Here is an 18,371-nt window from a genome sequence, read left to right on the forward strand (position 1 = left end):
TTCTAAAAGTCATTTTAAAATACCCAGCACCGTATTTGAATAGAGTTATTGAACTGTGAAGTTGAGGGAGTGAATCTCTGTTGACTGCCATGCATTAAATTTTGCAGGACACACACAAAAAAAAACTTCATTCTAAAACAAACGAAAAACAAGGCTGAAATTTAATAAGTTATTTAGGGTTATTTATGTAAAGTATGTGAGAACAAGAAGGAACCAGTCTTAGGTAGGAAATTTTGGATCTATTAAATCTGCGTAACATAGAGGATTATTTTCTCATGTTTTACAATTTTTATCTTTTAGATGGTTTTGGTCAAAACCGTATGCTGGGTACTTAGGAATAATGGCCCCAAAAATGTGTAATGGAGGGAGTGGCTTGTTGCTAACTTTTGATTCCAGCTTTTTGAAGTAAATATTCTACAGACATTAAAGGGTAATTTTATTTTATTGTTGTAAATAATATTTTATTGTTGACAATTCATTATTATGCTAAATAAGTTCTCATGCGCCACCCATGATTCTACCCGGAAGCATGGTAGTGTAGGAATTTCCGGTTACGTCAGCGCGTCAGGACTCCATTAGGGTTGCAGCTGTTTTGAGAGAAACAACAACAAGAAGGGGGCAACTGACAGAGCTTCCACTGTGTCATTTCGCTTTTTAGTCAGACAACGAGGTCTCAATTCTGGGAGCCGAAACTTCCTTTCCCACCCGGAGCTTCGCCGGCTTCTAACCACGGCCGCTCTCGGTGAGGAAACTCTGGCCTCCGCTTCCTCCTCCTCCGACTCGGACACCGGCGGAGCGTCGCCGCCCCCGCGGAAGAAACACCGAGCCTCGGCGGCGGAGGGAGCAGGAGAGCCCGGGGCTTCAGCAGTTGTAACGGGCCTTTCCGGAGTTGTTTTGGGACTTGCTACTCAACCGCCACATTCTCAAGCCACCTCTGCCATTCACTTTAACCGAAGTGTTGTCAACAACCTCAGCAGCAACATGCAAGCAAACGGGGCAGGACAGGAATCCTCAGAGCTTTCCTGCCTAAACAGCACACAAAACGGGGAGTCATCCTCGGCTGGTGGAAGCCACTCCAACGGGCTTCTGTCCAGCACTAACAACGGGAATAGCGTCGGTACTAGTAACGGGGCTTCGACTGGACCCAGCTCGGGGACGTCGACCGTTTCCACGGCTTCGGGCTCAGAGGTTGGCTCGTTGAAAAAGAAGAAACGTCTTTCTCAGGCGGAGGAAGATGTCATCCGATTAATAGGACAACATCTCCATGGACTAGGGCTGAAGTAAGTTTACTCGATGTGTCAGTCGAGGGAAAAGCTCCAAAAACATCTAAGCATACCAAGTATAATCTAAATTACGAGTGGTTTGGGCCAAACTGCGAAAGAACAGTTGATGAAAGCGCTATTACTGCGTTTGACAGACACAAACATGGGGGGATGGGGTGGTTAGCCTGTGAGCTCGGCTGGTTGGAAGAAGAAGGGGTCCATCTTGCACAATAACAGTGCTAGCTTGATGGCTAGCATCACTAGCCTGCGCTGAAGTGTGGTTTACTGACATAAAACCTCATTTTAAAATTAAAACACACTCCACCATTTGGGTGCAAACATTCCTATCGAGGACTGAATTAAGTTTTATCGGCCAGCACCGGGATTACGAGTAAATTATCGATTTTACACGGAATGAAGGCGCATTACATCATCTGGTAATCCAGAGAAAATAAGATCCGTAATGACTTACACGGTTTACAAAGCACATAAATTAGCCTGTCGTGTGCACAGAACAGACGGTTTGACTCTTTTATACGAATGCGATTAGCAAGTGTCTAGTTTTACATTTTTGACGTTTCGGGGGATATTGCGCAAAATGCGGAGGTAATAACAATATGTGGGGTTGACAGCTTAGATTATGTCCTGATTGTGATTTTTCTTCATTCCTCACTTTTGAGTGCCTCGGCTAAAATAACGTCGTTTGCGAGTCAGCGTCAGAGGAGCAGAAATAGCTCGGCCACATTGTAATATAACGAGCATGGTTATGAAAACTGTCCCGGTTATTTTAGTGTTTTCAGTGCACCCATTGCACGTTTTTAGCTGTCATTTGTCCAGAGGTCTTTTATCCATCAAATTATACACCATTTCGCATAACTGGCAATCCTATCTCTGGAATATGACAACTTTGTTTTTCGACGTTTGTGCCCCCCACCCCCTTTTCTCATCCACAATCAGCGTGTGTCAGAGTAATGGCAAAACTGCCAGTCATAAGAATTGCTCAAAATTAGGGCATGCATTTATTTAGACAACACTCGATGTTGATAAGCGACTCTTGGCCTTGGATTGAGCAGAATGGGTTTCATGGCGGCTGAGGAATGCGCGTCCTACCAGCTGTTTTACATGGAAACGTTGGGTTTGAATCTAATTATAGCATAGCTGCTTCTGCATGAAATGTATTTCTAGCCCTCTACTTTTAAGTCACCTTATAATAGCCTGCTCGACAGCAAGGCCCCCACTGCTCCCCGGTACCCAATTGTGGATTTGCAACTGCCATTACACGAGCATGTATAAGACGGCTTATGTTTACAAATGAGGGCAATACATGGCATAGCTTGGTATGGAACAGACGCCCCTACGTTTCAACTGTGGAAATGCAAGTGAAAACGTCGTAGCACCCAGCAGGGTGACGCTGAAAACAGCTGCTGCGCCACTCCATTGATACCTGAGGATGATGTCATTATGTTTGAGGTGTCACTACCCCCTTCCTCCTCCCCCACCTCCATTTCATTCTCTCACACACTTCAGCAGAGATTTTTATTGTGGGGGGAGACGATGACAACTGCAGTGGAAGCTTAACCCACGTTAATGATCCCCCACTGTTCAAGAATACTCTGATGACACAACTGCATTGAGCTGGTTTTCACCAGAATATCTTGGCAGTAAAATTGTCTTTGTTCTATTGTAAGTCAGTGAGGCCAGTATTACCTTAATGCTAAAATTCCTGTAGCACAAGGAGCATATTGTCTTCTGTCTTCTCTTTGCTGTCCATCAGAATATGACATGTTCACATGGATCAGTACATGATCCACACAATTGAGAAATGTTACTCACCATTACACTGGTTGGGCTCTAAAATTGCTTGGGATTGATGTAGCCCTGATTGTTGCTTTTTATATGAGTGATGCCATCATTTTCTTTGATTCTTATTAAGGTTATTGTGAAACTTATGACAACTTTCAACACTTAAGTTAGTTTGATATTTTTGCCCTCTATCTCTTTGTCATGTGTCTGTCTGCATATCTCTCTCCCTCTCTCTCACTGTCTTGCTCACTCTCTCTGCAGTCAGACAGTGGACCTGCTGATGCAGGAGTCAGGCTGCAGACTGGAACACCCCTCAGCCACCAAGTTCCGCAACCACGTCATGGAGGGGGAGTGGGACAAGGTTAGTCTCAGGTTACCATGGTTACATGATAGCAAGCATCTTGATAGATATGAGATTGGTAACCATTCCTTGTTTGCTTTCATGTTTCCTAGATCTTTGTCTATAATATTGAGAAATGGTTTTGTCAAGAGATAAATATTGTCAGATCTAACTCAAGTGTTAAGTCATATAATTTTATTTCAAATGTAAAAAAAAAAAAAAAAATGAAAAGGGTATTCTGTTAAGGTTAGTTTATAGTTCTGTGTCAAGTGTCACCATAGTTACGCTTTAGTGGCCTATGCCGGTGTGAACATTTATAGCTCTGTGTAGGAGAATCTGAGCACACCGAGCCAGTCGCTGAAACACTAGACAGCGATGTCAAGATTTTATTAATACCGCACTAATGAAGTACAGATAAACATGGAAGCAGTATTGTTTACATTCTCTGAAACAGACAGCCCACTCTCAGACTCAGTGGTGGTGTCCAAATCTATGTTTTTGGATATTTCTGACCATGAATTTAGTGACATCTTACAGTTTCAATATTAACAGCATATTAATTACAATTGTTACTTATTGTATATATCTGATACACATGTCTGCAACTAGCAGCAGCATTTGACATCTAAGCAATTTCTTGATCAACAGGTCTTTCTGTTATAGTGATATTTTAACACTGATATAGTGCACATAGCGCTATGGGAGGTCATGAATTATCAGCCTCAAAATTTATGACTGGTGACATAGTGATGACTGCTATCCACTTTAAATTTGAAAACTTGGAAGAATCAAAGAATTTCACCTCTAACATATAGTAGAAAACTCAATCAGGTCCTTTTTTCATTCAGAGTCATGGTTTGTATTTTCAGGAAAATATTTATTCTGCTTGCAATTACTGTGAGCCACATGTAGAGCCTTACAAGTGGTTAAAAACTAATGATTCATTGCTTAACTGTCCCTGAACTTCTGAGATAGAATATATGAGAAAAAGTGGAAGTGTTGCATTAAAATAAAACTTCTCAATTGAGACTAAAATGAGACACATCACAGAGCTTATGGGATCTTTGTCATGCCTACTGGGGAAGTCTAGCCAATCATTTTCAGTAATATTTGAAACAGAACTAACTAGAAAAGCACAGTCCTCATCATGTGTCTGTTATATTATTAGATTATGATGTTTGCCTGTGAAAGACACCCAAAGCACAGTAAAGCATTATTACATGTTTCCGGAGGCTTCATTAAGTCCAATGAAGTGGAATTTGATAACATGAGGTTTATACGAGTGTATTTTAGGAGTTGTTTTAGTAATTAAACTACCAATCTCAGCTGTACTGCACTGTTGCAAAATAACTCAATCCAACATTTTAGGGCTAAGGCTTTTAACAGTGCCCATCATATTAAAAATGGCCTCATAAATTTCCTGGAATCATGAGCGCATGTCAGAAGTGCTTGGTGGGAAATTGACACCATCCACAAGCCAAATGCTGGTAAATTTTGGCTGTGATGGTTAAGTTTTTCTTCTACCAGACATTTCATCAGATAACTTGTCATTATGTGGGCTTTCTTTTAATATACAAATCTAATTTGCCGGTTAAAAAATAGTGGTAGTGACAGATGAATTTTTGAACTTTTCAGCCTCTGTGGCCTTTAGACATAAAAATTAGTTTCCTGCCATTTGAAACTATTGCTATAGTCCCAGTGGTATAGATTCAACTAATTCCCCTTAAGCGAGAAAGTGACCGAAAAATCTGTTATATTGCTCATGTGTTGTGATTAGTCTTTTTTTCCTGTACATGCATGGAAAGTGCTGAGCTAACCATCTCTCTGTGTCTCTCCCCTCCCTCACCCTCTCTTTGTTTTGGTCCAGGCTGAGAATGATCTCAACGAGCTTAGAGCACTGATGCATTCTCCCAATGCTATTGTGGTAAGCTCTGTCTGCCCAAAATTGAACTGAGCTGAATGACAGCCAAACAGTGAGGAGTCACACTAGGAGTTTCTAGAATGGTACCGTTAAAGTGCAGGCTGTAGGCTCTGGTCATAGATCACATCCCATGCTTTATGGCTGAGCTGAACCAGAACTTTTCTGGGTTAGGCCTCGGAAACTGCCGTGGCTAAAATGGCTAATAATTAGGCTTTATGAGGCGATGCATGTGTGGCTCTTTGTTTTTAAGCAAATGACTGCTCTTTTATGTTGTTTGCATCATTTTTTCACACTTCCATATGTCAGGCTTGGATGCTTTATTAGATTATCCTTAAATTAATTAGCCAAGAAACTAGAGGCAATAGACTGAAAAAAGGTCGGATGTTCCTGTTTTATATTAATATAACCTTTATACAGCAAATTCCACAGTGTTTATAGTTGTGTGAAATTTTAGGCAGGATATGTTTGAATAATGGTTAGTGCTTTTAACAGGGCACTGTCTGAAATTAAGGAAATATTTCCCACTCAGCTGCTCTTGTGAGATTACAGTCTGATGAGAGGGACGTCCCTCCCAAAGGGCCGGGCATGTGCAGATATCATCTAAAAGAACACACCCCAGTACTGCAGCCTAGCTAAACCATGCTAATTAGCCCCAGCTAGCCTGCTCATTAGCACACAAGATGGGCTCCAAAAATGGTGTTGAAGAGCCCACAGCTTTTGTGTTGATACACTGACTAGCTGTGAATACAGGTTTTTGAAAGATGGGTTGTAGCTGTTAATTTTCTTGGAGCTCTGAAAACTGGGTAGCCATTTTGGGTTTTTACTGGTAGCAGGTTAATGTTTCATTGTCAGTATAGCTTTTACTGCTATTGTGGCCAGCAGCAACTCGTACAATAGGCTTAATTGTGGAGGAGATGTGTGTTTTTTGGCTGTATGTACTTGTTTTGTTTTTGTGGATTTTTTTTCTTGCATTTGTGCGCATGAATCATGCTTCAGCCAGTCATCAGGGCAGTGGCTCACACTGCACACTAGAGATAAGACAGAGTCCTTTTAAATATCACAAGTGTCAGTGTCAACCAGACGCTGTGACTAGTCAACACTCTTGTCATTGGACTTTAATGTAACGATGGAAGTAATGTCTTAGTGTTGGCACGGCTGGATCTGTTACGTCTGTATGTATGTTCTCATGGTGAAGAAAGACGAGTGTACATGTGCCCTTGCACATCGTCTCACTTTCCTTCACATATAGTGCTGCCATCTGGAGTCTTAAAAAATGAACTGCTGGTAATGCACATATGCTGTCAATGTGTGTCAAACAACTACCAGTATATTTTGTAAGATAAATATTTTTTGTATGATAAATGTCCAATTTCTGTACATAAATCAGTCAAGCTTTATTTATATAGGACGTCTCATATAATATGCATTTCAAATTGCTGAATATGTATGTGTGGCCTTATATAGTTCTATAGATGCACCAGTGTTGCCTTAGTAGCTGAAATGGTTTCTTATTGGTGGTTATAGGAAATTTGAGTTTTATTTTTATTTTAGTTTGTGTGCTTGTGTGGTCCAGCCTTTTTGAGCTTGTTGTTTGTCACTCCTCTTTCTTTTTGTCCCTTTCCTACACCCTGACTTCCTTTTTCCATTCCTGCTGTTTCTCTTTCTCTCTTTTTTCTTTTTCTTACATTGTCTTTTTCTTTTCTCTTTTCTGTCTCCCTTCACCTGTAGCGTATGAAGTTCCTGCTGCTGCAGCAGAAGTACCTAGAGTATCTGGAGGATGGCAAAGTCCTGGAGGCACTGCAGGTGCTCCGGGGAGAGCTGACGCCACTCAAGTACAACACAGACCGCATCCATGTACTCAGCGGGTAATGTTACATGCTTAATGTTTCACTTCTCTCATAAAAGTCAGCAATTCAGTCCACCATGCACAAATACAAACAGCTAACACTCTCATCTAGATTAAAGATTGTCTGCCTTGCCATTAATCTTATATTTCCCAGAAAAGCATCTGATATTTACTCAGCATGTGCTGGTGTCAGCCATCAATTATCTGTCCTATCAAGTTTATCATCAGACATCATCTTTAGAGTTATTATTGTTGCTAAAAACATGAAGTTGCAAATTTAAATTTATGCTCAAACTATTCTTACCATTGTTGTGTAAGATGGCATGGAGTGGTTGAAACAACAAATTTGAGTTGTGATTATGAAATTGTACTCTGCAAAAAACACTATTCGCCAAAGCGTCCAAGTTCAATACTTAATTGCCATGTCAACATCAGTTGATAGGAGTTCATCTTGGTGCTGACACAAGACTCCAAGCCATAGTTAAGTACATAAGGGATAAGAAAAAAGGCAAATATCATATTACAACTTTGCATTTCCTTCTCCATTCATTCAAATATTGACCTAGATATTTGTAAATTTTTTAGGTGAATTCATATTTAGGCAACAGGTGTGTAAATATTCTCTCTGAATGTAAATTTCAACTTTCAGTTTCTGAAGTGTCAGGCTAGACTATACCTTCATAACCATCTCCTTAATGGCACCAGCTCAGCCTGGTGTCAGTCTCCATTTGTCAAGTACTGACCCACTGAACTACCACCAGAGCCATATCTATTTATTTGTCAGTGGTTTGAGATGGGACACTGTTTTTTGGCAGATATGTTCTGTTTCTCTGAATAAGTTCTAGAGATCCAACAGTGCAAGAATATTCAGTGAAAGTATTACGATTCATAACCATAATTATACACACACGAGAAATATTTGTGTTTATTCTTTTTTATACATAATATTTGTACATTTATTTTGACTTGTAAGTCATGGAACTTTCATAAACTACTGACAGTACAATACCACAGCATCCCTAAAAATCAAATGTTTTAAAAGGCTTGGATCAGTGGTCTTAGATAAGCTGCAGCCTGTCATTAATTTGGTTTACCTCTGTAGCATTTTCTTGTTTTTAATCTATGCTAATGCATAAGTGTAGTTCCTCTAGCTATGTTATCTTCTAGTCAGTGATCTAATCAATGCACAGCACCTATGCTCTTAGCAAACAAGCAAACATATTACTCAAATCTATTATTTAATCAATTAATGGAAATTGATCAGTCAACACTACCTACAAGCCTATTTGTCTTATCAGTCTGTCAGTCCATCGACAGAATTGTCTATTGATGTGTTGTCGGTCTTAAATCAATCAGCTGCATCCAAATGTGGACCTGGTTGTTAAACTGTCAACACATTCTTCAGACAACAAAGACTGTTTTTTCAGTTGGTCAGTATACTTCTAGAGCAGCATTTGTTTTCTCTCTGTAGTTATACACAAACTCTGTAGGCACCCCACATGTTTCTAGCCAAGGGAAGCATTTGTTGCTCCATGCTAATCTGGAGTAAGCTGTACAGCATCATTTGAAAATCATGGTATGTTTTTGGTCAATGGAGATTTTGACTTACTTATCAGCATCACCTGTGCAATTGATTTCCTTCCACAAATATGACTACAATCACAACTGAGTGATGCAAAGACTTGTATGTTCTTGTTCCTGTTTACCTCTTGATAAGCACCCATTGCTGGGTTTTCTTATTGTGATCAGCTCTCTGTATACGAGACAACACAGTTTCCCTAAAATTAACCTTGTTCTAAAATGTGTTTATTCCATTATAAATCAAAGTAATATTGTACTCTGATTATACTTTGGTATAACCAAGCCCAGATCCCCTGGAACATGCTGGAACTATGTGGTTGTGTCTTCCTGCAGGTACCTTATGTGTAGCCATGCTGAGGATCTGAGAGCCAAGGCAGAGTGGGAGGGCAAGGGCACAGCCTCACGCTGCCGACTGCTGGACAAGTTACAAAGTGAGGGCCCGCATTATTAACTCATTAACAGACATTAAATACTTATTGCGCATGTCATCCAATTGCAAGACGAATCCCTTGCCTTACTTTTTTCTCTACCTGCAGCGTACCTGCCTCCTTCGGTAATGCTGCCCCCACGGCGGCTGCAGACCCTGCTGCGGCAAGCAGTGGAGCTGCAGAGGGACCGCTGCCTCTACCATAACACCAAGCTGGACAGTAGCCTGGACTCCGTCTCTCTGCTCCTCGATCATGTCTGCAGCCGGTCAGTGCCATATAGCTGCTCCTACTGTTAAGACGTTAGGACTTCAGGTGCTAGATGAGCATGACACAGCATCTAATATGGATATGAACCATTAAACTGAAGTGTTTGCCAACCCAGTCCTCAAGTACCCTCTGTCTCCTGGAAGTTGTTGCTCCACCTCTTCTCTGGCACAGTTAATCCAATTAAAGGCTACACACTTTCATGCTAGTCTTGTGCAAGTTGATCTGTTTCTTCTGTTCGACCAATCAGCATTAAGCCCATAATTGGATAATGTGGGCAAGAGTCCAAAACTTGCAGGACAGGGGGTATGCGAGGACTGGTTAAAGAAACACTAACAGTGGACGATTTTTTTTTTCTATGTGAAACTGATTAGATTTTCTCGTTTTTACACTGTTGATTGTGTGTCCTGTGACTCCAATACAGTTTTTAATCACCTTTTATGGTTGCAAACTCTCTTGCTGATTTATAGGTTTTATTCTCTTAGGTTTTCTCAGACCTCTCCCTTCCTTGAAATGCCTTTAACCTTTGACCTTTTGCCCTGCCACAGGAAGCAGTTCCCCTGTTACACCCAGCAAATCCTGACGGAACATTGTAACGAGGTGTGGTTCTGCAAATTTTCCAATGATGGCACCAAACTGGCCACTGGCTCCAAAGACACAACTGTCATAATTTGGCAAGTGGATCCGGTGAGTGTGAGAAATACACAGACACAAACATGTTCTGTGTCCATGTAGGTCCCTGTTAAAGGTCCTCCATGCACATTTTGGGTTAGATTTGTCTTCTTAGTTTTCATGGTTAGGGCTGTGCAATTAATTGAAATTTTTGGTTTCAGATTTCCAGTTTTGTACTCTCTTGATTCCAGTCTATGCTCTGAGCATGTGGGGGACGATGGCTTATTCAAAGCCTCCCGGAACTGGGAGCTGAAGAGGGTGTGGTTTTTCAATGTATGCAGCTTAGAAGAATTGGTTTGTCCTGGTGTGGCAGTTATTTGATGATTCTGCCTCATTGATCACCACCAGCATCTTAAAATTGGTACCACAACTGCTCGTCAGTCCGCTGTGAACTTCTGCAAAAATTCAGAGCCACTTCTCTTTGTCTTGCGGTTGAAGCAGGCTACAATGCCTCACTCCAGTCAAAAAAAGAAACCTTTCTTTTACAGTTACCAGTGGTGCTATCTAGTTTTGTGAACGTGTAATCACAAGTCCAGCCCTTGAATGTGAGATGGCCTAAGTTTTTTAGATTTTTTTTGTTTGTTTTTGTTCAGAAAGGAAAAATAATGCCTCTGTATCTTAAATTCTGGCCAATAATTATACTAATAATTAATATTTTGAAAGCTGGCCCTACTTCAAATGCCATGTAGTTTGAAGTTTTTTGAAGTCTATTTATTTAAGATTTTATTTAATTATGTCATAATTTAGAATTAGTCCTTTTTTATTTGAATTTAGTTGACAAATATTTGTCAACTTAAATGTTTATCATATTTGATCCATATTGTGCAACCCTTTTGGTAGTTATCTTTCACTTAAATACTTCAGGTGTGTTTGTCTATATGTGATGTATGTTTGTGCATGCATATGCACGTCATTGCCCTTATGTGCATATTTGTTTATGATGTATATCTATGTGTGTATAGGAGAGCCACCAGCTGAAGCTGCTGCGGACCTTGGAGGGTCATGCTTACGGAGTCTCCTACTTAGCCTGGAGCCCCGATGACACCTACCTGATCGCCTGCGGACCTGACGACTGCTCTGAGCTCTGGCTCTGGAACGTCCAGGTACCTCACATGCACACACTTTTACACACATACAAGATATCTAAATACTCCCAGTTTGAGTTATAGATCACTCTGAGCTTTAGGGCTGGGCAAATAATCAAACTTTATTTTCAGTTACGATTTCGCCGTTCAATGATTATGAAACGAGATAATCGAGATAAAATGATTTTTGTGCCATATTCCATTTCATGATCATGCTCTCATTTTATCTTGTGTTGTAAGTCCATCGCACCCCTTTCCTTTGCAGCGGTGTGCTTTTGCCCTTCCCGAAAAGCCCAAATTCACTCTCAGTCAGGCTTTGACGTGTTTATATTTAAACTTCAAGGAAACCCACTGTTAAAAGACTTTTTTTTCAATAAAGTTCAATAAAGGCATGATGTTTACAAAGTCAATCTTAATAATCTTGATCTCAATATTAACCAAAATGATTATGCTTTTTATTATTATGATTTTTTACACAATCAAGCAGCCCTAATTTTTGATGCCTTTTTAGTAACATTATATGTGTCTGCCAGCCAAGCTTTTCTCTGTGTATGACTCTTTACATGGTAGTGTTCACTGGCCAAACAGAAAAGCATAGCACCAGTGCAGCCAAGGACTTCAGCTGTTTAATTTAAATTCAGTAAACAAGTGACTGCTTGAAGGAAAACTGGCGAGAATTTGTATGCCTTGAGCCTCCCTTAGTTATTCTGTAGGCTGTGTACTCAATGACCTCTCCTCCTCTCACCCATCCCCCTCCCTTCTCCTTTTATTTACCCTTCCCCCCTTTTTTACCTCACTTTTCTTCTCACTGTCTCCTCTTCCCCCATCTGTGTCCTCTCTTATTCTCTCCCACTGTGTCTGCGTGTCCCTTTGGTGACCAGACGGGGGAGCTGCGGACCAAAATGTCCCAGTCCCACGAAGACAGTCTTACCAGCGTGGCCTGGAACCCCGATGGCAAACGCTTTGTGACTGGGGGACAGAGAGGACAGTTCTACCAGTGTGTAAGTGGATGGAGGAGGGGATTTCATTTCAATATGCAGTGGTCCATTTCTGCCAGTAAGGTCCTTGAATATTTCTTTGTTCTGTTGTTGTATTTGTCTTTGTATATATCCTAAGCATTACGTGTCACTTCTGTGTTCAGTCGGTGCTGAATGTCTGTGTGTTCAAGGCAGAGGAGGGCGCAGGGGGGAAGTGTGGTATGGATAAGAAGGGGAAGATTTATGAGTCACTGTATATGTATAACAGCTCTTAAACCTCCAGTGTTATGACTGAAGCAGGCATCTTATAGGCTCGATAACTGAATCCTCCCATGTATTGATTTGCCAGCCATGAACCCTCTGAACCCCTAAGGATGTGTTGTTTACCATGCCTTGCTGTCAGGCACTGTGTGTGTGTGTGTGTGTGTGTGTGTGTGTGTGTGTGTGTGTGTGTGTGTGTGTGTGTGTGTGTGTGTGTGTGTGTGTGTGTGTGTGTGTGTGTGTGTGTGTGTGTGTGTGTGTGTGTGTGTGTGTGTGTGTATGTATGTGTTTACTGTGCAGGCATATGTCTTTGTCTCCTTGATAGCATGTACATTTGACTTTTTCATGGACAAAGCCCTAAAATTGATGAAATGGCTTGTGTTAACATATAAATGCCAAAATTTGCACATTTTGGTGTTATTTTAACTGGTTGTAGAAATATATTTTTCAGGCTTTTTTTTTTTTTTCTTGTGTCCTTCAAATGTTGTAGAGCCACTTGTTGTTACAGGTGGAATAATTCATGTTTCTACTACCCCAGAGGCCATAAAAGGGACAAACCAGACATTCCTAAAATATAGCAAATAATAAAACAACAAGAATATTTTAATGAATTCATAAAATTGCACCTCTGGACAGTAATGTAGCCATTAAACCAGGAGAAAAACAACACTTACACCATATCACAATAATAACCAAAATCCCAGATGATATCAATGCTCATATCACAAATATTGATACATTGCCAAGCCATAATGCTGTAAGAGGTTGATAGAGATCATCATACTGTGCTCTGTGCATGTACATGTCAGTCTCACCCTCTGTCTCTGTTGTCAGGACCTAGATGGTAACTTGTTGGACTCCTGGGAGGGCGTGAGAGTGCAGTGCCTGTGGTGCCTGAGCGATGGCAGGACAGTGCTGGCCTCAGACACCCACCAGCGTATCCGGGGTTACAATTTTGAGGACCTTACGGACAGAAACATGTACGTGTGTACCCTCCTACCACCTCACCTGGTTGTTTACTGTGTAGTGCCCTGCTGTATTTTTTCAAAAAACATGCTCATATAAGTAAAGGTTGAGTGATTGATTTAAAATGTTGAACATTTCCACATTTTGCATTCATTAGTTGAGCATTATGATACTCTATGGTGCCCAAACTGACTGTGTATATATATATAGCTATTATGTCACTGATGCATGTCACCATGTCCGTAAGATAACATTTTCCATATCAAATATAGCTTAACAAAGTGTATTTGCATTATTTGCCAGTAATTTTTTATTTAATAAGTACATTCCTTAATGCTGGTGTTTTGTTAATGTGTCTCTTACAGAGTTCAGGAGGACCACCCTATCATGTCTTTCACTGTTTCAAAGAACGGAAGATTAGCTTTGTTAAATGTAGCAACTCAGGTGAGCCCTCTAATGACTTTAAGTCTTTGAATTCTGAGAAAGATTAGTATATTTGCTTGAGAGCATAATGTAAATTATAAGTAGAGTTAAAGTGTGCTTCCTTCCAACCCCCTCTGTAGGGAGTGCACCTGTGGGACCTGCAGGACCGGGTGCTAGTTAGGAAGTATCAAGGAGTCACCCAGGGCTTCTACACCATCCACTCCTGCTTTGGAGGACACAACGAGGACTTCATTGCTAGCGGCAGTGAAGGTACAGCGTAAGAGGGTCTGGGTATTGTTTGTGGTAGTATAGCACAAAATTAGTGCCTGTTGAGTTTCAGCTGCAGTTCTAACCATATTGGGCCGCTGTTCAGAGCACATTTGTATCTCAAACAACAATGTTGAAATGCACAGTGACTCACCGGTTTCCTTATCAGCTCCTCCTCTTGTCACTCATTCCAAAGTGCTACAACAGCCATGGCTGTGTTTGTGATTAATGTCTCCAGCAGGAGGCTCCACTATCTTATTTATTCCAGCCCTCATTCTCTTTCCACAGACCATAAGGTGTACATCTGGCACAGACGCAGTGAGCTGCCCATTGCTGAGCTAACAGGCCACACGCGTACTGTCAACTGTGTCAGCTGGAACCCAGCCATCCCAGGACTCATGGCCTCTGCTTCAGACGATGGCACAGTGCGTGTCTGGGGGCCCGCGCCCTTCCTCGACTCGCAAGAGGTGGACGGACTCAACGGTAACGATCCTCATCACCTTTGCCTTGTTAGCAGTGTGAAATTGCTTGATGTGCTATTGTGAAATTTTAGTTAGCTTGGTTAAAAATCTATTTACTAGAATACTAGCCGGCATTGTTAGCTCAATTATTGTTTCCTTAGCAATTTCAGCTATTTGAGATAGTTGATAAAGTCTGGCCATGCAAGTTACTGCTGCCGTAATAAAAGCCATACAAACCTATATCAGCAGTCCAGTAACATGCTGTTCTGTGTAATTGGTACACTCCCACATTTGACCACATACTCCACATGGGGTGTAAAATGTTTTGCTGGTTTAAACATGTTTGCAAATGCTAGCATTATTACCTCAATGTTTGAACACCGGTTTTATTGTTGCAGCCTTGTTTTTCCATTGTTTAGTGAAGAGAGGCAGCAGAATAGCTCTTGGAAAAATGTCACTGCTGTATGATGTGTACAAGTAATTACATGTTTTACAGGCAGTTCATCTCTGTATTTACCTAATGTAAATTTTCTTCTTCAGAAAACTGCAGTAACATGGACAGTTGATGGTGACTGATGGAGCAGAAGACAGCTTTTCTTTCTTAACAAATCCAACCCACGATGAAAACAAAATCCAAATGGGCAAACGAAATCTAACACCAACCTAAAGAGAAACAACAACAAATAGATGAAAGCCACCAAGACAAACAAGAAAAAAGTAAGAAGAATTTGTCTCCTATTGACCTAGGCAAAACTGTGGAGGTGACGATGGACGCTTAAAAATTGAGGTCCTCATCTAAAACCCGATCTTGACAGTCACCCTGCTGCAGGATACGACCCCCATCCACATGGTGAGCTGTGACGGCTGCTTACCTCCTCCGACTGACCCTACTTTCCACATCTCGCTGCGTGGCCACAGCCATGCCAGGGCCTCCCAAAGTTTCCTGGGAAAAGCCACTTCCACCTTGGGCTTGGAGCCTACCATCAAGCCCCCACAATCCCTCCAGACAGACACTGCAGACCAGCCGCCTGTTCATTGGACTAAGTCTGCCTGTTTGCCTCTCACGTACCTGTATATGTGTCCATGGAGATGGGTGGGGTGTTGTTGGGGGAGGATGGTGCATAGGGGGATATAGCAACTCTTCTGTATGTATGTTTTTCTTCTTCCTCTCTCTTGCTATATTCTTCGCACTCGAGTCGTTGGACAAAGGTGAAAATCCACTGTAAAACACTGACTGACCAACTGACAGAGAACTCAAGAAAAGGCTATGCTAAATGTTGGATTTTTTTATGATAGTCATAGCATTATTCTCATTTAAGAGGTGAGTTTTAGCTCGAGTAGTGCCCATGGAAAGCTTTAGTGTGAAGAATTCACTTTATGTTTCACTAAATTAGGAAAAAAAACCAACTTTTTATCCCTTAATTTAACTTCTAACAAGGACAGTCACTGTAATGTTCCTAACTGACAGCCCCCAACCCCTCCGTTGAGCTAGCTATCGCACAATTCCATTACATCTGCCTAAGAGGAGAAGGACAGAGGGATTCATAGGTCACATGTCAACGACGAGGGGTCAGTCGTTGCTGGTGAGGTGGTCTTTCCACTGTAGGGCCATAGGCTATGATCTCTCTCATTGGGCAGGTTTTCAGATGTAAAGGAGTATAAAGTGCAGCCTACACTGCACACTGATGACTGCTGTCCCTCCTCTGTGTGTGTGTGTGTGTGTGTGTGTGTGTGTGAGTGAGAGTGAGAGAGAGAGTGAGTGAGTGAGAGTGTGAGAGAGATTCTGCATGCATACTTTTGTGTGGTTGATGGTGTGTGTGTCCTTTAGCATGCACACATTTGTGTGAGTTGATGTTTGTGGGTGCAGGATTATTTGCGCGTGTGTTTTGTATGTGTGTGTTATACTCACACCAGCAGAAGATTCTTGCTCCCCCCATGTCCCAGATCCTACAGTGAAATTGTAAAGAGGATTTTAAACCCATTCTAAGTTATCCAAAGCCCCATAGTGACCTCTATCTGTGGAACAAAGAATACTTGAGAGCCATTTTGTATTTTCTTTTTTTTCTTTTTTCTTTCTTTTTTTTTTTTTTTTTTTTAAATCTGGGGCTTTAATTTTACATTTGAAATTGATTTTTTATAAATATATATATATTTCTCCTTACCACGTGGCATTCAAATGGCACTGAGTTATTGGCATTGAATAATTTTTTTGTGGGGAAAAGAAAAGGACAATTAAAAAGGCAAATTGAAAGAGGCACATTTTGAAAAAAAAGGCTATAAACTTGTGTTATGAACAAAGCATCATTTCATATGAGTTAAAGATTGTAATTCTCGGAGGAGGGTTTAGCACATCCCTACAGGGAAGAGACACCAACAACTAGAACCACACTCTGAGCCCACAGTGTTAGGGAATGTGTTTTGCAATCCTCTAACACACACAAACTGCCTTCCTCTTCATACACTTGCACACACACCCCTCAGCATGTATGACACCCCCACTGCACTTTGAGTGGTCTTTTTGCTCTCTTGCACCTACGACAATGGCCTAATTCCATTAGGTTCTCACAGCCATCTAGACCTTATGGTTGCCGCCCTCGCCATTATGATGGCATGAAAGGTTGTATCGGCAAAGACTCACCAACCTAAGAGGAGATTCCTGAAGGAATTGAGCCCTCTCTATGCCTCCATGCACCCCCACACAGTGACTGAGTATCTTGTACACGATACATCATGCAACTCAACCTCACGCATACAAGGCATAGCAGCCTCATCTTGAGGGTACCACTCTTGGAGCTTAGAGACTATTCTGCACAACATCCCCTTGTTCTCCAGCCAAGTTGTTCAGTGGTCAGTGCACCATTCAAAGCTTTCTTCCTCCCTTTTTCAGGGTATGTAATGACTATTTGCTACAGACTGATAAAAATGTTTAAAATCCATGCTTTTCTGTCTGTTTTTATTGAACTTTTTGTTACTTAAATTTTTTGTTCACATTATATCATTTTTGGTTGACCTCTATCCCTGTATGATCATATTAAAATATAACCAGACATTTGGAGTCCTCACTTTTTTTTACATCTTTATAACCCTGTTTTCATTCTTTTTTGTTTGTTTGGTTGTTGTTGTTAATTTTTTTTTTTTCAGTTGTGTTTTCAGTATATCTACCACTACTCTTACAAGTGAATATGCACAGTTAACACCCATGCCAATATGAGTGGGATGAGTGTTTGAGAAGTGTGTTACCTACAATCAATCAGGTTTGAACTATCCACCCCTCGCCTTTAAAGAGAGTTACCTTCATGTGAGGATCTACTTATCGCATGTCTGTGTAATTGACCGCAATCTCTCTTTCCATGTGCCATTGTTGATTGGCAGTTGCCAGTTCTCTACCCCTTATAAAACCAAAAAAAAAAAAAAAAAAAAAAAAAAACACTTGAGGCACACAGTGGTGTTTCCTGTAGGTGGTGCGTGTGTGTGTGTGTGTGTGTGTGTGTGTGTGTCATCGTCTGATATTCACACTCTGGATTTCCTCTAATTCACCTCCTGGACTGTAGAATGGACTTAAAACCTCCTCTTCCACACCCTTCATCATTTCAGAAGACTTGAGGCAAACCATAAACGCAAAGAACCCAAAAAAGCTTTTCAGTAAAGCTTACCATTCACCTGCTGGTGGCATATGCTATGTCTGTATGCAATTTGGTGTCTACTCTGTTCTTTTGTCTGAGTTTACCAAGGGAGTTGTTTCTGATTTAACAATATGTCTTATTTCTCTCTCAGAGGTGATGGTGGTGGTGGGGTTGGGGCCGGGTGGGGGCGT

At 41.1% G+C, this 18,371-nt stretch overlaps 1 protein-coding gene across 1 annotated transcript; it reads left to right on the forward strand.

Moving 5' to 3' along the window:
- The first annotated feature begins 549 nt into the window (after positions 1-549).
- Positions 550-17,984, forward strand: LOC115355937 (WD repeat-containing protein 26). The gene is made up of 14 exons (XM_030046870.1): positions 550-1,280; positions 3,327-3,426; positions 5,273-5,329; positions 7,055-7,191; positions 9,087-9,184; positions 9,290-9,446; positions 9,994-10,132; positions 11,080-11,220; positions 12,084-12,203; positions 13,275-13,420; positions 13,772-13,850; positions 13,970-14,099; positions 14,385-14,579; positions 15,098-17,984. The coding sequence occupies exons 1-14, from the start codon at positions 982-984 to the stop codon at positions 15,121-15,123; spliced, it is 1,824 nt and encodes a 607-aa protein (XP_029902730.1). The 5' UTR covers positions 550-981; the 3' UTR covers positions 15,124-17,984.
- The last annotated feature ends 387 nt before the right edge of the window (positions 17,985-18,371 follow it).

This window comes from Myripristis murdjan, chromosome 24, assembly GCF_902150065.1.
Source record: "Myripristis murdjan chromosome 24, fMyrMur1.1, whole genome shotgun sequence".
NCBI classification, from domain to species: Eukaryota; Metazoa; Chordata; class Actinopteri; order Holocentriformes; family Holocentridae; genus Myripristis; species Myripristis murdjan.